Source organism: Rissa tridactyla, chromosome 7, assembly GCF_028500815.1.
Source record: "Rissa tridactyla isolate bRisTri1 chromosome 7, bRisTri1.patW.cur.20221130, whole genome shotgun sequence".
NCBI classification, from domain to species: Eukaryota; Metazoa; Chordata; class Aves; order Charadriiformes; family Laridae; genus Rissa; species Rissa tridactyla.
In genome coordinates, this window is record NC_071472.1 from 34,267,258 (window position 1) to 34,289,598 (window position 22,341).

Genomic DNA, 22,341 nt, shown 5'->3' on the forward strand with positions numbered 1-22,341 from the left:
GAAAATGTATTTTTAAATACTACAAATGTTACTGTAACTGAGAGGCTTAGCAGCTACCACTGGAAACCTGAATTATTGATCCTGCAGGTGGCAGCCGTGTTAATTACTACAACTTTATTGAAATTACTGTGTTTAAAGAAAGTAACAAGTTCTTGCCTGTTGTGTGCTGCTGATGTTTCAAATGGGTGCGCTGCCACTCGCCGTGCTGTGGTTCATATTGCAGAGCAGGCTCTGAGCAGACAAACTGGTTTCCTTTCAAAGGAAAGCAAGCTAGAAGATGGCTTCCAGGAGTGCTCCAGTTGCTAGTGAGCATTCGGTCAGCAGGATCAGACTAGAGCAAATCTGAAGTGAAAACCAATCCAGAACATATCCTGGACATTGGGACCAGCTCTCTTCATTCTGCATGCAACTCACTGAGCTGCACCACTTGCTAAAGCAGGCGTAGCTAAAGCTTAAGGTTATGCTAAAGTTAAAAGGTATTAGAATGCAGTAATCCTTCACAATTACACCGTATCTTATTGCTTTCCACCCTAAAGAGGTTTAGAAGAAGCAACAGGATGGGCTGAACCCCGAACAGACTGTCACTGTGCAAATGTACGTAAGTGCCAAGTTTAATGGCCACAGCCATATAATCAGACTTTGCGTTTCAATATACAAAGTAATTGCAGATGCGCAGCCCTAGAGAGAGCAGGGGATTCCGCAACAAGCAAGGGGTGAAGAACCAGCCCTTCAGGCGTACCCTACGTTGGTAAAAACTCCCGCAGAGGTAAAACAGAGGGGTGGTTGGTGCTGCTGCCCTGCCAACGCGTAGTTCACATGAACAGCTGCCGTATGCTTTTTGCACAGGCAAAGGTCACAATCATTTGGCCCTTGTCAGGCAACCTACTTAAGCATTCAGTATAAACAAAAGTGTTAAATGGTAAGTGCTTTGGAGAGGACTGTTTTTCATCTGTGATTGCTCTACAGATTGAGTCCATAGCAAGCAAAACTCGATTACAGTTTTGAGTGCTGTTTGCCCAATGGCACTGTGGAGGTAGAGGCACAGCTTATGCTAAGTCACCTAAGCAGCTTTACAGAGCAGGTGTGGCACAGATGCCAATTGATTTCTAATGGAACCAGCTTGATTGGGACAACCCTAAAGCTGTATTGCATAGGCCTGCTTTTAAGCAGCACAATTTAATGGAGCTCAGGTGTGCATTAGCTTTAAGAGTGTGCACAGCCACCCCCTGCCCCGTAGAACAGCCGTTTGCCTCAAGGAGAGGCTCAGGTCACCATGAATTAGTCCAGATTCCTATTGTGCAAGTTATAGTTTAGGACCAAATTTCTGAAGGAGCAGAATGAGCTAATTCCAGTGTGTCCTCGGGCTACTCCTAGGCTCCTGAGGTATGCAAGACTTCCCTCCCCCCTAAACTAGACAAGTATTGCAAATAACATGAATGGATCCCACAGAAAGAAACAGTACCATTGATCACAGAGGAGTTTGCAAGCAGCTCTGCTGAAGCAGCTCGGAGTGCGAGAACACCTGTACTGACACTAGTTGTACTGAAACCAGGTGGAAGAGTAAGCCAGGACGAAGACGAGCTGATCCTTAGTTGAACAAGCACGGAATGTCCATGTTATATAATCATCATCAACATCTGATGTCAGTCATCTGCTTCAACTTCTCCCTCCCCAGTGTGTTGTTCCACAGTAGGCGAGGCTGAACGAATTCCACTAATTCTTACGAAGGTAAGGTGATGTGTTGTATACCATCACACACCTAATACATTCCTTATATGCTCCTAAAATAGCCCAAGGCTTATGTTCTGTCATGACCCAGATTTTATCTACATTAGAAGCAGCTGGTCCAGCCAGTTCCTCCCTGTCCTAGTCACGTCAGCATCCAGCCACAGACACATGACTCGGTCTTCAGTAATTCACCTGAACCCTCTGTAAACCAGTCAGATTTGTTTTGACAGCACCTGCCAGGTCTTAGTCTAAAGCTGGTAAAAGTGATGAAAGCACAGATGGTGCATATCAACAGCATGTAGTTTACAGTAATGATAACTGTGTTGCTGTAGGTAGTAGTTTTGTTAGTATCAGCCTCACAACACAAAGCACCTGAGTCAAAAAGACAAGGTGACGGGTATGAGTTAATTCAAATTGGAATTTATGATTTAAACAACCATTGCTAGGTCCCCTGTATATGGGTGTCCTGTGAGCGCTTTTTCTTTGCAAGGCCTTCTCGGTGATACAGACCTATCTAACTATGTCGGATCAAGTAAAGTTTCCGATTCTTCCAGCAGCTGGGTGCTAGCAGGGAGTCTCCAGACGGCAGGTGATGCTCTCCCTGGGCTGGGAATCACCCAGTCAAGTGAGCTCATTTCCTGCCCAGCTCACATGGGCCTTGCTGGTGGTGAGCTGGGAGGTGTTGGGTCCTTGCCCTGCTGTCCAGGGAGGTGCGAGTGGGAAGCTCTTCTTGCCTTTTCTCCTGGAAAAGATGCAACGTTTTATGAAGCTAATGACTGTTTGGGGAATCTTTGTTGTTACTAAGATGAGATTAAAGTTTTAGCAGTTTAATACATGTATCTCTAAAAAGCTATCAGTTATGGAGAAGGCTGATGAACCTACACAGATAAGGTAAGCACAGCTTTTGAAAGGGTATCTATAAAGGTATGGAGGAGGGGAAGGAGAACTGCTGAAATGGGTGAATGTGGAGAAGAAAACACACTAGCTGTTAGCTTTCAGACAAGTATTTGGTTAACAAGCATCAACAAAACATGAAGTGTGTGCAATAGAACTTTTCTAAGTACAGAAACAGTCCCTTGAAGCTATCTTGTACCTGTAATATTACTTTGGCAATGTAATATGTCCTTTGGCAAAAGAGGAGGAAGCAAACTGAACTAGAAGAGGGGTCTGTTTTCTACCCCTGTTAAGGAACTACAAAAGTTTCAGGAACTGAAATCCTGACTGATAATGAGCTACCAAGTACTTCTCCCACCTATTTTCTTTGCTTCCCTCTTTGAAATTAATGTGCTTGCTTTCTTTACCTTCTTTTTGGAGCTGCTCTCTTCAGGGTTCTTTGACCGGTAGTTTTTCACAACTTCTGGCTGCAGGCTGTCAAACTTAGATCTGAACCAACGCTGAGCTTCTTCTAGGCTAGTTGTGATCTAGGGAAAACAGCGTAATTAGAACAGCTGAGAGAACAGTTAATGCATGCTGCGTTCCAGTTTTTGAGCAAGAAGGGGCAGAACAGCATACAACTCAAATCCTTCTGTATGTAGGGGTGGAGCTCTCCATGATGCCCTCTTCCGTTGCTGTGAAAGGAATCTATCAGAGAGGTCCTCACTACAAAGTTGCCCCTCTCTTAATGGGTAATGAAGTCAACATGGGTCTCCAACACAGCATAAAATACAGAGACATTGGGAAGAAAATGGATGCTGAGTACCACAAACTCCTGAGAGAGATAATGGAAGACTAACTTTACCTGAAGAATGCTGTAGAAATACTCTCTTGCTATTAAGGTCTCTTTCTAAGCACAGAACAGTGCTCAGACTGATAAGCAGCACGTAAGACCTCAGGCTGGGGCACCTCTATTACTTCTTTAATTTTACTTCATGCTGGTTAATACCCTATAAAACATCTAAACTAGACTTTCACCCCCAACTACTTATAGTAATCCATGCAAGTTATAATAATTTGAATATTGTGGTACAGTAGAGCAAGGATGAGGTGATGCAAGGACAAAGGACTTCTTGGGGCAGGGGGAGAGCGGGTGGGAAATGTGGTTTTGCATGATGTCACATACAGAGTGACACAAGATCAGCTCAGGGGGGCCATTTACTTGGCCACAACTCTTTCAGTTGGTTAACACAGATATCTTGAGCTGATAAAAACAATAGGTGTGGGGGACAAAAGCTATTCTTACAAGCACCACTAAATGGAAGTGATTCACAGAAAAGATAAAACCTTTCATTTTAATTTTTTTTAAAAAGTTATGATAAATGCCACTTAGTTCAGAAGGCCAAGGATGCACCTCACTCCTCACCAGAGGCCTAGATCTGAGATTGAAAGGGTTACTTGGTGCATATGATGAAATACTATCTTTTGACTTTCAATGAATAATTATTCTAATGCTATCTAGTCTCACCTGTTCTGACTCTATGCTGGCTTCCTTCAGTTTCTTTTCTGTCTCCTCTTTATATTTCTTCAGATGTTTGACTATTTTTTCCAGTTTCTAGGTAGAAAAAGAAGTAACGTTAATTTCTATAGAATTTTTTCATGACACAAATAAAAAATTGCAACATAACGGCAGGACTCTCCAACCTTTATTGTAAACAGCTTAGAGTTGTATAGTTTAAAAAAATAAAAATCCTGTCTGTCTCTAAAGCCAGATATATAGGGAATGTATGTTAAGTTGTTACTCAGGCTTTCTGGAGCAGACACAGTAAGATTTATAGCAATATCTTTTGACCGAGTTCATAAAGTCTTTTACCACCTCTTCTAAAACCCCACAGATTTTGCACAAAAATGCATCCATGGGTGTCTCGCCACTTCATCATGCTGTTAGCACTTTACCCCACATTCGTTTTCCAGCTGCTGCCTTTGCCTTCTCTCCGCTTCCAGCTGGGTCTCCAGCTGCCTGTTCTGCACTTGCACTTCATGTCGGTCTTTCAACAGCACTTGCATCTCGCTCTGCACACTTTTCAACTCTGACACAAGTTTCTGGATGTCCTGTGACTGAGGACAACACAAGAATGAAATCCCAACAACATTTTAGCAGATCAGTCTCTTCAGGAAACTGGTCAAGCAAACTCACTTGTTCGTAATTCATCTTCCAATAATCCTGTTTTATTGCTTCCATTTTCCTCAGTTCAGATTCTGTCTCCTGGAAATTGTTGAGAGAAACAAAACTTCATGAATTTTTCAGGCTCACTGGCTGTGATTTGGGAACTATTTCTGCAGATGTCTGCACGTTGTGTCCTTATTTCTTGCCCTATGAGACTGAAGTTAAGAGAACCCATGCCCTGCTGGGGAAAGGGGAACTAGCAGGTGGCAGAGTTGCAAAGGAGTCTAGATTCTCATTTAGGATCAGGTACCAGTTGAACTGTAAGTTCTATGGCTATAAAGGATAGAAAGGGACTAATCACTACACAAGCAACGTTTGGCCCATTCAGTAATTAAACAGACTGTATCCACAAAATGATAAAAAGGACAAATGCTACTATAAAAATCTAACGGGGGGATGGGACTCTATGGCATCATATTTAATATGGGGGGGGGAGGAGGGACTACAGGAGAAGCCACCCAATTACTGTAGCTGCATCTTCTGTTCAGAATTTGAGTCTGGAGTTAGTTTTATTTTCAAGTCTAGCTCCACTGCAAAGGATCAACAGCAGTCCTACTCCGTGGAGAAAAAAGTTCTCAACTGGGACATCTGTTTTTATTGACAAATGTGTGCAGACCTCTGCCCTTTCTGTGTTAGCTTTACAGGCCAGGCATTGTCTGACTTGAGCTCTTTGGCTTTTTAGCTTTTCCGTGTAACTGGGCAAAGACTTTTCCAGCTCTGTTACTTTCTGCTGCAGCTCCCTGTTAGCATAGGAAACTTCAGCCAATTTGAAGGAGGATTCTTCAATGGATTTCTTTACCTAGGGGAAAGAGGAAAAAGTGAGTTCACATTAAGAATTAGCTCACTCTATAAAACAATTAACGAGCACGCCCAATTGATTTGCTGTATCTGAAGTGTGCCACAGCACCTGTGTGTTTTCACTTTTCTTTAATACCCTTCTAACAAAGGAAAAAAAGTGAATAATACTGAGTAATACTAAGGTTATGCTGAGCCTTATAATCCAGCCCCCGGGAAATAAAGCAGACTTCCAAACCAGTATTTTATCCACGAAGATTGTTATACAACTCCAGATTATCCTTTTGAAGACACTGAAGGCTGATATCAACGTCTAGATCTTATGTACAATAAGATATATAGTGTTGAGGGATACAGAGTGGTACTTGAAGATGTTGGGAGAGCACAGATATGCATGTCCACCACGCGATAAAATTCAGTTTGTTGTATGCAAGTGACAGACAACTCCACGACGAATGGAAAAGGAGACAAATATTTGTCATAAGCTGCTCTTGTTCTGTTGGAAAACTGTAAAGCAGAACTCTTTCCCTGGAAATCATTCACTGAAATCTTTTAATTCTCTCCCTTGTCACCTCAGCAGATTCTTGACAGGCAGCTTTCCTCGAAGCCTCTTGCTCAATTTGAAACTGCTTCTTCAAAGACTTTAAGTGTTCAGCAGACATCTTTTCCTCAGTCTTGGCTTTTTCCATTAACTGTTCCCTTTAAAGAGAGGAAACAAAGCAGTAATTCACATTTCTATTTAATATGCTTTATTTTTTAAAACCAGGAATAGGAAAGACAATTGTAAATACTTTTGTCTTGGAAATACTCTCTGTACCACTACTGTTTAAAGATTGGAATGTTTTCTAATATTTTTAGGACAACTTACTTTCCCTTACAAAACTAAAAGGCTAAGCCTGTTTAGACAAAGGATAATGAGGAGATTCAGACTGCGCCTACACTTAGGTTTGAGGTTTTACTTACTAGTGTTCAGTTTTGGGTGGTGAATTTAAACAGCTATCCTGTGCTCCCCTTGCTATAGCTACTGCAGGCCACTTCAAAGTGGAAGTGATATCTGCTGTCCTCATGGAAAAAGCTGTTTGTAGATGAGCCATAATGACCCTGGGTAAGCAGTTCCTCAGTACAGCAGAGTAGGTCAAAGAGTCATTATGGGAACGAGTGAAAGAGCCCATTTCTGTAGCTCTGCAGGAATCTATCTGTATCATGCTGATATTGATAGATGAATAAAGCCGTAAAGCTCTGATGTTAGTGCACAGTAATGTTTCTCCTCAAGTGTAGTATCATGTATCTGGTCTTACCGGCAGGCCATCAGCTGTTGATGCTCAGTTTCTTTACTTTTCAGTTCACATTGGGTTTGGATCAGCTTGCTCTGCAGGGTGTTATTAACCTGCAGAACTTCTTCCAAACGACAAACAAGTTTCTTGTTGTCTGCTCTAGTACTTTCTAGTGCCTTACAAAGTGGTTCCACCTGTGCAGTGACAACAAATCAGATCTATACTTACCCAGATGAAAAAGCTTGGAAAGGAATATTTTTTTTCCCTTTCCAGGCAGTTATCAACTTACAGGAAGTAAAAGTGCGTTCACCAACTGTCTGATTACAAATGTCCTAAGAACAGGCATCTAGATGGGAATCCTTACAATGCCAATCCATTCACTGGCTTACTCAGAAGGATCAGAACAATTTTTCATATAGCCATGACTTTCTTGGGAGAGTGGAAAAATGTTCTTTGCCAATAGTGAGTGTGTTCGGGTTGTAAAGTAATCCTTTTGACACTAAGTATTATGAAGACAGATGAAAGGAATTCCTTGGACTCCTTCCCCCCCATTCTAATAGCAAAAAAATAACAGCTATGTAAACTTCCAAAATCTCTGTTCACATTAAGTATCCAGCTGCGGACTGTAAAACCTTCACTTGTGCCAAGGAATTTTTCTTTGGAGAGGAGATGCTTCCCTCCTTCAACACTTGGATAACGATTTTCCTGCTCCACAGCTAAAAGTTGATACAATATTTTTGCCTTGATTCACATGAATGTGTCAACCGTACTGTATTCAGTTAAAGACAAGGTACTTGGCTCAACACTAAAAATGCAGTGGTGGCTCTTACTACGGAAAAATGCAGTCTCTACCTGGCTGCTGTGCTGCCTTCCCATGGCAATCAGTTTGGCTTGGCAATGTTCCAATTCTGTTTCTAACCTCTGTATTTTCTGTTGTATCTGGCTCCTGAAAATGGAAATTGGATTAACAAAATCATGCATTAAGTCAGTTTGTGCACATCTCCTCTGAAGTGGTGACCATCTCACAGTTTGGTTCTCTACCTTAACCAATTAAGTTTTGCCTGTCACTGAAGTTAAATTGGTTTTTTACCTGCTTTCCGCACAAGGCCTGCCAAGCTTGCAGAGTACTTACAGAGTACAAGTACTACAAGCACTTGGAGTATTTGTTTCACTAGTACTAAGGATGTTTCAGTGTTGCAGCAAAGATTACAGGAAACTTCTCAAACAAACTCGTCCTACAGCTTATTAGCCAGAACCATGGGGAAGATGCCACTCTTCAACTGTATTTGTATCAGCCCCACTGCTGATAGACCACAGAAACAGCATCAGTTTCACCTACTTATCTTTTCTGAGATTGCTTATTTCGGTGTCCTTGTGTCCCAGCTCAGTTTGTACCGCATCCAGAGCTGCTTGCATCTTGTTACGAGAAGCTAACACATGCTCCAGCATGGCTGTCGCCTTACTGTTATCATCCTTTGCTGTGTCCAGCTGGTGCTGCAGGTTTGCCATCTGCAGTACAAGAAATCATTAGGAAAAGGAGTAGGAAAATCAGTCATCTCTTAGAGTTTTATTAAAGGATTCTTTTATAAGTAGCTGCATGCTTGCAGCAGTGCCAAGAGTATGCAATGGTTGTGAAAATAGAAATAGCTTCCTCTTACTACACAACCTTTGTTCTACCCCTGTTTTAAGCCCGAGCTGAGTGTGTGGTGGTGTTCTTGGTGGGTTTTTGTGGGTGTTTTCGCTGAGAGTTCCCATGCTTCCGAACTCTCGGCACCCAGGCTTCAGAAAGTGCCACAGATGCACGAAGCTGGGTGCTTAGTCAAAACCAGTTGTTGATTCTAATGTTGCTTAGCCTAAGTTTTCACCTGCATCTCTTTAAAACAAAAAACACTCAAAGGTTTTGGTCCCTGTTAATTTTCAGCCATTTCTTCATTGTCATCAATTAGTCAACTGAAATTAACCATCATTCTAACTTGCATTTCATGGTCATCACTCACCACATTAGTGTCTCCTTCATCATTCTCAGAAGACCATTCAGTTTTCAAAGACCTTGGAGAGAGAATATCTATTATATTCTCCAGTTTTTCTCCCATGTCCTTTATAGCATTTAACAGAATTCTCTGGCTGACCCTAGAGCTAGCTCCACGTTCAGACGCAGAGTTTCTTGAACATTCATCTTGTTGCAAATGAACTCGGTGTAAAGTACAGTGGTGAGCACAATGATGTAAATCGTATTTCATAGTTTCTGCTCTTGAGCCTACAGCTGACCTAGCATTACGATCAGGAGACTTATGTTGCCAAGATCTTGCTGGGGATTTTTTTTCATTTTGTTGCCATTCCTTCTACAAAATCAGTCAGCCCTTGGAGGCAGTGAAGATGTGAATACCAAAACCAGAAATTGAAAAAATACTCTCCAAAACATTTATTCACTGGAGTAGAGTAGATGCTACATCTTATTCCTAAATCTGCATTACTTCAGGAAGATATTTAAGCTCTCTTCTGTGACACTTTCCACAGCACATTATGCAAACTCATGTGATTTCCCTCTGCATCTCAGCAGCAGCAAGACACAGTGCTGACTGGAACTTCATTAGAAGTCTGTGATGTCAGCCGTTGTCATAGCTCTGCAGAGCCAGCACAGTCCCCTGGTTCTGAGCACCCCTCTCATCCGCTCCCACTGTGAGACCCTTCTACAGCTAGTTCTCTATATCTGCAAACCAATGGAACAGAGTGTTTCAACTTTCACGAAATCTGAAAGCATTCAGGTCATGGATTCCAATCATCAATGTAATATCCAATTGCCTTTGACTATCTGATGGACCATCCTCTATCATGGAGAATAAAGTACAAGAGAAACTTTGATTCACTTTGCTGTCTGGAGACAGAAGGCAAAAATAGGACCTCCTGTGTTCCAGGGAAGCGTCCTAAACATGGTTACATTTTCTAATTTCTAGATCAATGGAGATTATGGATATGACTGACAGTTTGTCACTTTTCCCTCTTTAGTTTTACAAATCAGAATGATTACAAGATTGCTTTAGTATCTGAGAAGCAAGGGGAGTCTGTAAAGAGCATTTACTATTACGAGTTCATTCTTGCTTGTGAACAGAAGTCTCAATGCAGTTACTTGAATTTACAGCTTAGAATAGCAAACTCCTGACAGAGCAGAGTCCACTTCACAGTCTTATACCTACAGGCTTGGTTTCACTGCCCAGGATAACACAGCTCTTCTATGTACTTCTGTCTGTTAAGACTGAGCGAACAGACTGAAGCAGAATAACTGTCTCTCTCCCAGCAATACAGCTAGACAATATTATCTGCAACTATTTGTTCTCTTACTGAGAAATAATAATAAATCCTGAGTGCTATCTTTATAATCCTGTAAAGTGTGCGTTTTCTAGCCTGAATACGTACAATCAACTTGCATGAAAAACCGCTCTGTTCAGCTGAGCTTCCATAGTTCTCATGTTTGTTTTGATGAAATTAGGTTCTGTTTCCAGCTGCAGACTAGAATGCTACAGTTAACACTGAACATATGCTCTGTTCTTCAGGAAAAAAGTGTGTTGAATCTGATTTCTTATGGCTATGTAAGCATTAGTTAGTCTGACTCTAATTCTGAGGGGTAAGAAGTTCTCACAGTTCTGTTTCACCTCAGTGTGTTTGGTCTCTATGCAAAGCACTTACAAAGCTCGCTATTATCTAAATGTGTATCTACAGTTCTTTGTCCAGCTTCTGTACTTCAGTCTTAAGAAAACAGATGTGGCAAAACAGCTCAGCTTTCTTCTAGTGCAGAAATGGAAAAGCATTATCTTAACTGGAACACAGAAGTGGAGTGATGTGACAACGTCTCTCTGCCCACAGCAAATGTTTTCTTTTCCTTGAGTCCCATAGCAAGAGAAGCAGGAAGTGAATTGCTTCTAACTTATCCTTCCACAGAAATAATTCCAAATTAGAATTCACCTTGTTTTAATCTAAGTACGATGTCTTGGTCGCTTCCTTCTGTCGCTACCATCAGACCTAGGACTATTACATAAATGCAGATTTCTTGCTCTCTAATAATCACTACACATTCTGTGCTGTTTTTGAAAGAAACTCAGAATTTGGGACAGTGGTGCAAAGATTCCTACGGCATAGGTCACATTGAAGTAAAAGCTTTACTTTCAGCACCTCATTTACTGTCTAGCTAACTTCTGCTCAAGAAAGCTTACATATGCTGTTTATTTTTGCTTACCACCATGGTTTGCCTCCCTGCTTATTAATCGGTATTTTTTGTAAAGTTTTCCATGTTTCTAATTTTTCAACCAATTTTCTACCCATATATTTTGTTTCAATGCCCCCTGGTGGTTCTTAGCCATTCCACTATTTTCACACATTAAGCAACTTAATTAGCACAAATCGTAGAGATGCTACATCAACAGCATCTTGTCACCCAAAGGCAGTATGAGAGCATGATTGAAGATGATTTTGATACAGAACTCTCTTAATAGATGTGCTTGACCCCACACAAATAAATTAAGTAGCGAAGATAAATAAACACATCCCTACAAATTAAGTACTGAAGAGCTAAGGTTAAAGAACCTTATCTCAGAAGAACATGAAAAACGAGTTTCCCTTTTGAGCTGACAAATAGGATGCTGAGAGGTACCTGAAGTTTTCCTTTGTCACAGGTCAGTTTATTCTTGCTGTCAGTCAGCTCTGCCAGCACTTGTTGCACCTGCTGCTGGGCATGCTGAGGAAAAAAGAGCAGATGTCACCATTCCGTAGGAAAAATAAGGCAAAAAGCAGCAAAAAAGGTGCTCAGCGTCCTGAGTACTTTAACTTTCCTCTATTGCTTCAGGTATAAATTTTCAATTAGATGAAACACTAAGAATTTTTTTTAAAAATATAAAAATATCCAAATGGCATAAATTCCTTCAAGACAGTTTAATCTCTAGGAGGAACTGCTCAGGCCTTCCAGATGGCTACAAGAAGGCCACTGTCCTACAAGCGGAGAAATGAAGAGATGAAAGAAACCTTTGACAACACGGATCAGAGACACAAAAATAACTAGAAGAATGAGAAGGCAGGGACAGAATTAAAATAACTTAGAAACACGGTAAAGAATACAAATAAAATTGAAAAATCGGGTAACTTTTTAAGGTTTTGAATGCTCTATTGATTCACATTCTTTAACTGATGACTGCCAAAGGAGCTCTGTGTTAAACAGAAAAAAGGTATACATATGTTACAGACTAACTACTGTAGAAGTGTAACTTTGATTGTCGTGTAACAAACATTCAGAAGGTGCTCAGTTAATTCTTTTTAACATTGTGATGTTAGGACCTTATTGGCAGCTAAGTGTTTTTAGGATCTCCAGCGTATACAACTGGTCATTACATCCAACGTTGTAAAAAAAAAAAAAAAAAAACAAAAAAACCCAAAAAACCAAAAAAACAAAAAAAAAAACAACAACAACAAAAAAAAACCAAACAAAAAAAACCCAAAAACAACCCGCAAACAAAAAAACCCCAATGGTAAAAGCACTGGTAGCACAGTGTTACTAAGCTTTTACTCAACTTTTCTGGAACTGGTCAAGTATCCTGATCCAGGTGACTGACAGTAGTGAGAAATAACGGAATGGGAACAAGTTAAATACAGGAACGAGGTCTCAAGTGCAAATCTGTTCACAATGGGCGTCAAACTGTTGTTAATACCTTCCCAGTGCACACAAGGTAAATATATACAAGCTGTATACCAGTACTAGAAAATGGAATGGAGTCATGGGATTTTCATGACATACCTAAATGTCCAACACCTGAAGCTCTATATAGTCCTCTTAGCTCATCCCACACAGACATCTAAAAAGATGTAGTAACATTTGAGATACCTTATCCTTTTGTTTTCATTTTTTCCCATTTTTGATTCCTTAATTTGATCAGTCACTCTCCATAAAACATAGATTACTTTAAAGAGCACCTTGTTTACAGCTACAGTTACTTATCAGTAAGGTCACCTTATCTACTTTATTAGAGGCTTACCTGCTCATGTACCAGTGTGGCCAAGCGATCCAAGAGCCTCTTGTTCTCTTCCTCTAGTGTTTGCAAAGTGAATTTCATTGAAACCATTTCTAGCTATGAACAAGAAAATCCAACTCTAATTGAATTCTAACCACTTCAAGATTTCCACAGTCACAATACAGGAATATCACAAAACCTCAGCGCTATATATGGACTAGGTATAGTCTCTCCTGTTTTGGAGAGCAATTCCACAACAGTGAAAGAATCATGTTGACTTCAGTCACAACACTAAGGCATTTCGCATTTATACCACAAATACTACCTTTCCTTTTCCAGGCTACGCATATGCAAGGAAGCTACACAGGTAAAACAGCTAGGAGAAGCTGAAAATTATTTATCATTTGCCATAGTAGCATAACAAACTTATTACTACAAATACAGTCTTGTGTAGGTAGGAATAGGGTTGCTGCTCCACAGGACACATCCATACAGACAAGAAAAATATCAAACAGCAAAGTGAACAATGTGGCTATAGTAAATATCACATTATTTAGAAATAATTTAGTTAAGAGAGAGTAAGCAAAATGAAACGGAAAACTTAAAGACAACAATAAATTTAAAGAACAGCCATATGTATTGCAAGATACCTCATTCTCTGTTTTTTCTACTTGCAATTTGTTCCTTTCCTGTATTGTTTCATTTGCTGTTGTCCTTATCTGTCAAAAGAAATGTGAAATCATTGATACCTAAAAGCGTCTTGATTCATAGAACTACTACACATCTTCAGAACAGCTGATCTGAAGGTTGCAAGTCAACTCCCTCTCTTCCCTCCCTTTTCATGCTTCAGAGACATTACAAGTCAAAATATATATATATTATATAAGGGGAGAGTGTGTCACACTTGCCACTGCAATAACAAAAAATAATTGTTCCGAAAGCAAAGCTGGTATGTAAGTAAGAACTCTAGCGATGTGGGTCCAAGAGCAGCCTCCAAGAATATAGCTTTAAACCAGTAAGTTTTCTGTACCTCCTGTTGAAGAATTTCCTTTTCTGCCAGCAGAGATCCTTTCTCTTGCAAAGCTGTCTCAAGTTCACCTTGCAGTCTAGCAACAGTACGTTCCAAAAGCTGTCTCTGTGTGGTAGCTGCCTCCTCAGCAAGGCTTACTTTCTGCCTGTATTTGCCATGCTCTGTACGCAAGGCCTCCCTAAAGAAAGAGAAATTAGCCAAGTTGGAGTTCTAGCACAGAAGATGGCCTCCATATTAAATACCAAACTAGCCCTTCTGTGTTAGTAAGTGACAAGTGCTAAAGAAGCAGAAATTAAGGTGGTGAGAATGCAATGGAGAAAGGGGAGAAAGAGGCTGCAGACTAGAAAATTCCTCACAGCTGTCTTTGAAGCTGAGCCCTCTCACGCTGCACACTCTGCAGCTCTCCGAGAATGTTGGCATGGGCAGCGTTCAGAAGCGAGTCTTGCTCTTGCAGCTTATGAGTCTTTTCTTGTTCTGCCTAAAGGGGAAAAATTACCCAGGCAATAAGACTAACATCAGAATGATGTGGGATGAATAATTAATTCACAAAGCTGTTAATTTGTCATCGAGCTCCTGATCATCCCTATAGTTCTGCATATTGTGTTGTGATGCTTGTTGAATAGGGCGTCAAAGCTGAATTCACCTTACCTAGCTTTTATATGTGTATTTAATCTCAGATCCTTATTACTTCCACTCAGCTTCTGCATTTACAGTACTTACAATGCTCATTAATTCCTATGTTCCTCTTTCTCAGTGGTTGTTACAGGATGTTTATACTGTTTAGAGAAACCGTATTATCATATTTACACTCTTTCTCCATAACATATGACTTTTTCTTCTGTACTGAAAATAAAGCTTTGCCAAAGAAGAACACTAACGCTTTTTTATCACAACCTTTATAGAACTTACACTGCTATATATAAAGTATTCTACTGTGTTCCCGCAGATTATCAGTATTAGGAATTAGTCTGTTGTTTAACGTCTGAGCTGCAGACAACATTCTTGGACTCTAACATTAGGCTACATACCTTAAGCATGGTCTGATGATCTGAAACGAGTTTAGCATTCTCCGTGGCAACACTTCGGAGTTTGGTGCTGAGCTCTGAGCATTGCTGGCTTAAGTGGTCATTAAGGACCTGGTTAGAAGGAGGAGGAGGAGGACAAACATGTTTTCAGTGTTTTGGGGTTTTTTTTCTGCATAGTAGGCTGTCAGAAACTTTTTAAAAATCTCTTGCAGACATGGAAAAATCTATTTTAGGTAGAAAGTGTCCAAAAAAATTTGTTCAGGTAGTCCCAGTTTATGATAGACTTATTCCAAGGCGTTAAAAGTTTACAGTAGTGGGGGAAAAAAGAGAACATAATTTAAACTACCAATCAAGCATAACTTACTAGTTTTAAAGTCCAGAAAAAAGTAATGTTTTTAAGGCAAAGAAGGTAAAAATTGAAAATGGACCCCTCTACTAATTACATAGTTGAATTATTGTAGATAACAAAGAAAAATGGAACTTTCTCTGAAAGACATACCCAAATCCCATTACCAGTGAACACCACCCAATAAACAAGTATCTGTTGGGGGGGAGGGGAAAAAATAGAAAAATGTTTTCTAAAATATGTTCTAAAAACAGGGAGAGTAGAATAAATAAATTTTTTTAGAATGTACTGAGGTAAAACTTTTGTCACAAAAGGCAGAGGAAATTTTAGCCAAGCGGGTACTCCCCATTTGACTTATTAATAGAAATATATTCCTGTAGAATCTACAGGTGCAAAGGAATATAAATGTACTACTTCAAGGGTAGATAGAAGAGGCAGCAGCAGTAGTTCTGCATGTCCTGGCCCCTGAGGAAGACACTTTCAAAAAAAGCTGATTCAAAATAAGTATTGGGAAGAAAACTTTCCAACCTTAAGGCTAGGAAATATGGAACAGTTACCTAGGCTAGTGATTGAATTCCTTCACTGGAAGTTGTTCATTAGCCCGCGTTACCTGAGGGTACTAAACTTTGTCTCCTGACCTGCATTTGAGGCTTCCCAATAAATGTATAATCGTTTCTCACTGTAATCACTCATTTTGTTATACTTTATTTCCATTTTAAAAACAAGAGCAGCTATTCTCATTACCTGTACTTTCTCTGCCGTTTCTCGCAGGGCAGTCATTTTAGACTGAAGTTGCAGGTTTTCTTTGCATTGTTTGCTAAAGGACAGCTGTGCATTCTAAGGGGCAATAAAACAGAACGTCCACTGAGAAAAAATTTAAACGTCATTTAGGCAGGCACTTCACAATCAAGTCTTTGTTTCATACTTGCCTATTTCCTTTAAGCTATTGTCACACGGCTGTCTGCTCTTGCAAGTACTGACATGGTTCCTATAGTACAAGCCTCTTTCTGAAATATACCTTGAAATAATAACCAAAGTGCTACCTGCTCTAACTTAGCTTTTAAAGTTGAGGGTGACTTCATACACTTCTGAGCTCAAACTTATTAGTCTCCACTACAATTAATCTCAGTACTTCTGAACTTTAAAAAATCTCCCTGACAGAAGTGGTACAATTCACAATTGAAGGAATCCTGTGCCAGCATTGTTAGACTCCACATCTAAGCTGAACTTTTACCTCACCTTCACTGAAACTTACTCTTTCAGAGACTTCAGACAGCGATCACAGTCCCTACCTAGGCAGTAAACATACCTCTTTACCCACTTAGTACGCAGTTGATCAAGGTTCTTACTATTCTGTAGTATTATTCACCAATCTATCTATTTGTCTCTTTTGTATGCAATACTTGTGCTACCACAACTGTGTTTCATGGTCAGTTCTAGCTCTCCAGGGAAGGCATTCATATCACTGTTTTGATATTCCAGTAGAATATGAAGGTTAATCTTTCAAAACATAAGTAGGGCAAACCCAAACTAGTAACATAATAAAATAAGACATAAAATGGTTATAGCCTTAGTCACATTTGGCACTTGTCCACGTAAAAATTCTGCCTCTGAAGCGTGGCACGTTTGAAAGACCCCATATAGGCTGTTCTGATCTTCGTTTAGCTATTTTCCTCACCAATGCTTGTTTAAAAACTTACTTTCACTTCTTCTTCAAGCTGGGAAATGATACAGTTCCTGGAGTCTAAAAATAGAAAATAACATCAGGACATGTTTTGTTATCTGTTGTGTAATTTTAAAAGGTGACACTTTGATTTAATGTTTGAGTTTAGCTAAGTTACTGAATATACCACAAACAGGTAAGACTTCTACAAATGTTTTCTTCTTGATAACTTCAGTACTTCAGCATAATTACTTTCATTATAATTTATTTAATTTTAAAATTAAGCATGCCATCATGCCAATCTCCTACACATACCACTTCTGTGATTGCTTGAGCACATCGAATCTCTCCATCTCTCAAAATAAGTCTCTTATTCAGCTGTCTAGCATGTAAGCAACTCATTTGTCCTGACTATAACCCACAGCCCATACGCAACTTTACAAGTTTTTGTGCATTGACAAAGAACAATAGTTAGATCCCTGCTTAAACCATACAGATCTAAAAGCAGAAGTATTTTTGTTGGAATTTGAATCAACCTCTTATTCTGCTGTGCTGTATAACATACCAGAAGAAAAGGAAAACAAGAGACAATTCAGCATGAGCAGGATAAGGAAGGAAATCTAGACAAAAATATTATGACATCCAAACTATCATCAAAGGATCACTCAAAAGTTCCTTCAATTAACAAAAAGAAAAAGCAGAATTAGTTGACAGGTAGTAAAGAAAATTTGTACGTCTCATTTAAATTTGTCATTTGCATATGGATTTGTTCTGAAGGAAAGAATTCTTCTGCCATCGTTATCCCCCATTCAGCCAACTCTGCCACAACAAGTTTCTCTCCTCTTGCTATGCCTTACGCAGAAATGCTGACTGCCTTTTGTGAGCAACAGGTTAATTATTGCATGTGTGGTTCACAGAATAACAAACAAAACATATGAGAAACATGAACACTTCTGTAAAAGGAGTAGCTAGAAATCTTAAACAGGTCCTGAGGGAAGGATCACAAGAAAATAACTATCCTGTGATTTAGGCATGGTTACTGTGAGTTATTTGGGAATAGGGAATAGACTTTAGGTTAGGAACGTTTACCTTTAATTTTGACAATATGGATCTTCCCCCTACCCTGAAGTGCATTAAAAGCCACTTAGCTTCCTTATAAGCAGCTACTTTCACATCAGTAGACTGGGAATCTAAATGAGATCAACCAGAGGCTTGTCCAAGATGCTTGTCCTTATTCTGATGTTTAATAGAGCACATTTTTTTAATCAGCTGCAAAAAGACGCAATAGCAACGGGCATTCTACTTGCACATCCGTTCAGGAATCATGTGTTAATGGTTACTTGCTAGATCAAGTCTCCTTTGAAAAGAATTTATGCTAATGGAATCTTTTCATATTATTGTTGTGTATTCATTACCCTGATTACCACTGGTGTTAAGTTTCCTCTAGGTAAGGAGAGGCTTTAGAACCATCACATGCAAACTAAAGGCCTTTAATATTTCATCACCTCTTAAGCTGCCCTCCATTCCTGTTGACTGGTACACCTGCCACAGGTCTGGAGGACCTCAGTGCTCGTTTTCTCTCACTGTGGAAGCAGTGAGAGAAGTGCTAAAAAGATACGACAAGAACCCACTGTCATACCCAGCTCCACTTTCAGTTGTGCGCAGTGTTGCTCCAGTTGGGCAGTTCTTTCCTCCTCCTCTTGCTGCCTAAATCGGGTGAGCTGGACATCTTTACGCAACTCTTGGCAGTCCTGCTGTAATATCTGTACCTGCAACGATATCACAGATTATTCTTTAAGATGCAGAATTCAGTCAGGCAAACCTAAGCAAATTTCAGAGCCTACAAGGTTGATCTAACTGGAAAAGATATAGCCTGATCAGCTTCTCCTCTCTTTCTGCTTGTCCCACTCTTATGCAGAAGACTTTTATGGCAAGCAACTCAATTTCTATATGTAACACAGTGTATGCGTGCTTACAGTCATCTTTATGTGACAGGCAGAAACTAACAAGTTTTCAGAATTCGAGACTACAGAAAAGATCAAGCTGTAAAAGAGGAAGGTGAATGCAACACTCAAGACACTTAACAGGTCTGTCTCGTGCCATTTTGTGCGGAATTTTTTTTGTTTTAACACTAACTAATAAATATACCACAGGGTCAAATATAACCATCAGAAAGGGATAGATGAATTAAAGTAACCTTTGCTTCCCACATGATATATAATTCATATAGTTCAATATGTATCCATCATTTTTCTGCTTCTGCTGTAGAAGAACACAAAGATGATAAAAGGCATGTAGGAAAAATATGTAGTAATTTCGAACAGAACTGTGCATATTTTAAGAAAAAAGAGACCTTGATGATCATCAAAAAATAAAAAAAAACCCTTAGTTATTCAAGTATTGGTACTTTGCTACTCACTTTATCCTTTCTAAACTGTTGCTATGAATTCAGAGTGTTGGAGTGACTGCATGTGGCTTGTGTGTGTGCGTGCAGAGGGATTGGTTTTGTTTATTTGAATTATGTGCAAACCATTTCATTTCTAGCATGAACTATGGCCCCTCGCCACACTCCAAAATAGCTAGATAATACAACTACAGCTGAGAATAAAAATCTAGCTTTGTCATCGTGACAATTAATGGAGAAAACATTCTTACTCCCAGAAGGTTTTAGATGTCAACAGAATATTTTTCAGAAATTGTATTTTTTATTTATTTCTATCTATTTATCAGTACCTCAACTATAAGGAGGCTTGTTCAGCCTGGCGAAGAAGACATTAAGTCAGGATCCAGTTGTGGCGCACAAATCTGAGAGGTAGTTACAAAGATTATGAAGTCAAACTCTTTTCAGTTGTGTTGAATGATTTAAGAAGGGGCAGTGGTCTCAAATTTAAGCTTGAAACGTTCAGATTGGATGCTAGGAAAAAAACATCTTAACTGGAACATTACTGCAGCACTATAAAAAAAATACCTAAAGCAGCCATGGAATTACAGTCCTTGAACTCTGCTAGACAAAACCACCACTGCCCCAATCCAGTGTTTGCGATACTCCTACTTTGAGCAGAAAGTTTGACTACTTGATCTCTTCTGATTAACATTTGTACAAAATGTTGGAGTTAGAAAGTGTTTTAACTGGTTTCTAGCAATGACATTCAAGTTCTTGCTCTTCCTCCCAGATGAGAAAATGAAAATAGATACAAAAGAAGACAGAAGTTTTCTCAAACCTGCTTCCGTTCTGCTTCTACTGTTGTTTCCATGTCCTGTACATGACACATCACAGTTGCTTGGGATTCCTCCAAAGACTCCCGCAGGCTGATCTCCTGGGACAGCTGTTCTGTGAGCTAGAAAAAATAAACACTTTCTGACCCAGGTCTAATTAAGTAGATTGAACAAATACTCGAGATCATATATAAAAGATATTCTGTCTGTATATTTAGTTATGAGCATGGCTGGCAGGTTCCTCTGGGTTGTGAACATTCCAGAGTTGCACCCAGAAAAGTATTTAAGGATCTTCTTCAAATCTTTAGATAATACTTGTCAAATTCAGCCTCCTACTAAGCTCCTTGCTCTTGTACTTACCTCCTGAAGTCTACAGTTAATTTTCTGTTTTGTGTTTCTCAGTTCCTCTGCTGCAATTGCTACGTCCATCTAAAGAAGATGAAAGGAACAGATATTTTTATCCTTTCATGTTCATAACTATTGCAAAAGCAATAGGCATTATAAAACGCAACTGCCACGCTAACACCTAGAACTTGATTTCTATCTCCAGTCTGATGTTCTCTGTTCTGAAGCACTGAATATAAGAGTGCAAGCACTAAGAAGCAATGCATTCTTTAATACAATTAATGAGGTTGACTGACATACTCCATTGAAGTTCTCTTCACAGGAGATAGTAATAAAAGTATAAGACTGAAATCCAGAGAATTAAAAATTCCTGGAGAAACAGAAAAGCTATTGAGAACTCTGTGCATGAAAACTAGGATGAACTTAAGTCACAAAGATGAGAAAATTACAAGTCTCAAATACTTTTATTCTTGATTTGCTTTCTTTTTTTTTTTTAATTGCTGGAAGCACAGATTCTCCTTTTCAAAAGTGCCAACAATATATCTTACTGCCAACAATATATAATAAACTCCTTTTTCCAGCTGAGTATACTTTCTGTTTAACTATGTCGGAGATGAACGTACTTAAAAACCAGTCTTTTAATACTTGAAACCATAAGAAGATCATTATTTTTTGTACCTTGGATGCAGTAGTAATCTCCAGAGCAGTACTCAGTCTCTGAACTTCTTCTTTTGCTTTTTCTTCAGCCTCTTTCATATCACTTAGGTGTTGGCGCAACTTCATTGCTTCTTGCTGTACAATCTTCATTTCTTGCAAATGCTCCTCGTGGATTGCATTCAGGCGGTGCTGCAACTGGGCTGCCGCAAGGAAAAGGCAAAAAACTTTCACTGACAGAAAAAGCATATGGAGGGATAGTGAACAAAGTGGTAAACCCCCAAATTTTCTACTACCTGCATGCTTTGGATTCAGTTCCTTTTCTGTCTGCAGCCGGAAGATGTTTAATTTCAGTGTCTGTACAACACTCTCTAACCGACACATTCGATTCACCAGTGCTTCACAGTTTCTCCACAGTGTGTTTTCTCCCACAAATGCTACCCTGGCCTGCACAGGGCTAATGGCTGGGTGACTGGCAGGTGTTTCTGACGTCTTTGAGTGGAAATGGTTGAGGCTGAAAAGGAGAAAAGACTGACCTACTCTGTGTATGCATACCTTACCCGGCATTGCACGTATATGCATTACAGATGCGATTAGATTAGAAACCACATTTCATAGTGCTGGAAGGTTTCCTGTGACCCCAGGTTGTTGTAGCCTATTCTTGCTGTCTCCGCCAGTACCACTCCCTCATGGAGAGAAGAGCAAAGCATGGCAAATGAGTGTAAGGTGCAATAAGATAAGCAAAATCAAGAAAAGTGTGTGCTCTCCAAGAAGGAAAAAGCTTACCCCTCCCTTCTCCCTACCTCTGCCCATCGACGCCGAGTGCCTCCAGGTCTCGCACCAGCCCGTTGGTTTGCTCTTCCACCACCCTCATCCTCAGGTGGAGCACCATGAAGGCCTCGGGCGCGGTTGCCCTGACGCTCGTGGGGATGATGGTTGGCCTGGCCATTGCCGCTCCAGCGGCCTCCCTCTCCTGCCCTGAGGAGACCCGCACCAGCCATGCCTGAGGCACCCCCTACATGGCAGCCGCCCCGGTCCTGCGACACCCCCTCCCTGCCCGCCGCGCCCCCTCACCCCTTCCGCACCCCAACCGCCGCCATGGCGCTCCCTCCCCTTCAAACCCACCCGCTCCCCGTGCGGCCGGCCCCGCATGCGCGCCCACAGCCGCGGCG

The 22,341-nt window shown here is 40.2% G+C and overlaps 1 protein-coding gene across 5 annotated transcripts; it reads right to left on the reverse strand.

Annotated features, from left to right (window-relative positions):
• Positions 1-16: 16 nt before the first annotated feature.
• Positions 17-22,198, reverse strand: CCDC150 (coiled-coil domain containing 150). Of its 5 annotated transcripts, none has more exons than XR_008467668.1 (25): positions 21,973-22,198; positions 21,466-21,683; positions 21,194-21,372; positions 20,531-20,599; positions 20,176-20,292; positions 18,594-18,723; positions 16,992-17,035; positions 16,036-16,128; positions 14,949-15,056; positions 14,277-14,398; positions 13,921-14,098; positions 13,541-13,609; positions 12,915-13,007; positions 11,543-11,626; positions 8,237-8,406; positions 7,750-7,843; positions 6,922-7,091; positions 6,196-6,322; positions 5,445-5,627; positions 4,799-4,867; positions 4,558-4,719; positions 4,130-4,216; positions 3,030-3,149; positions 2,239-2,470; positions 17-342 (listed from the first exon to the last, which is right to left on the reverse strand). XR_008467668.1 is itself a non-coding variant. In XM_054208624.1 (24 exons), the coding sequence occupies exons 1-24, from the start codon at positions 22,116-22,118 to the stop codon at positions 2,360-2,362; spliced, it is 2,943 nt and encodes a 980-aa protein (XP_054064599.1). In that variant the 5' UTR covers positions 22,119-22,198; the 3' UTR covers positions 17-2,359. The 5 variants fall into 5 exon arrangements, 3 of the variants coding, with proteins under 3 accessions (XP_054064599.1, XP_054064600.1, XP_054064601.1); XR_008467667.1 differs by having other exon boundaries at positions 1,463-2,470; XM_054208624.1 differs by having other exon boundaries at positions 17-2,470.
• Positions 22,199-22,341: the final 143 nt, after the last annotated feature.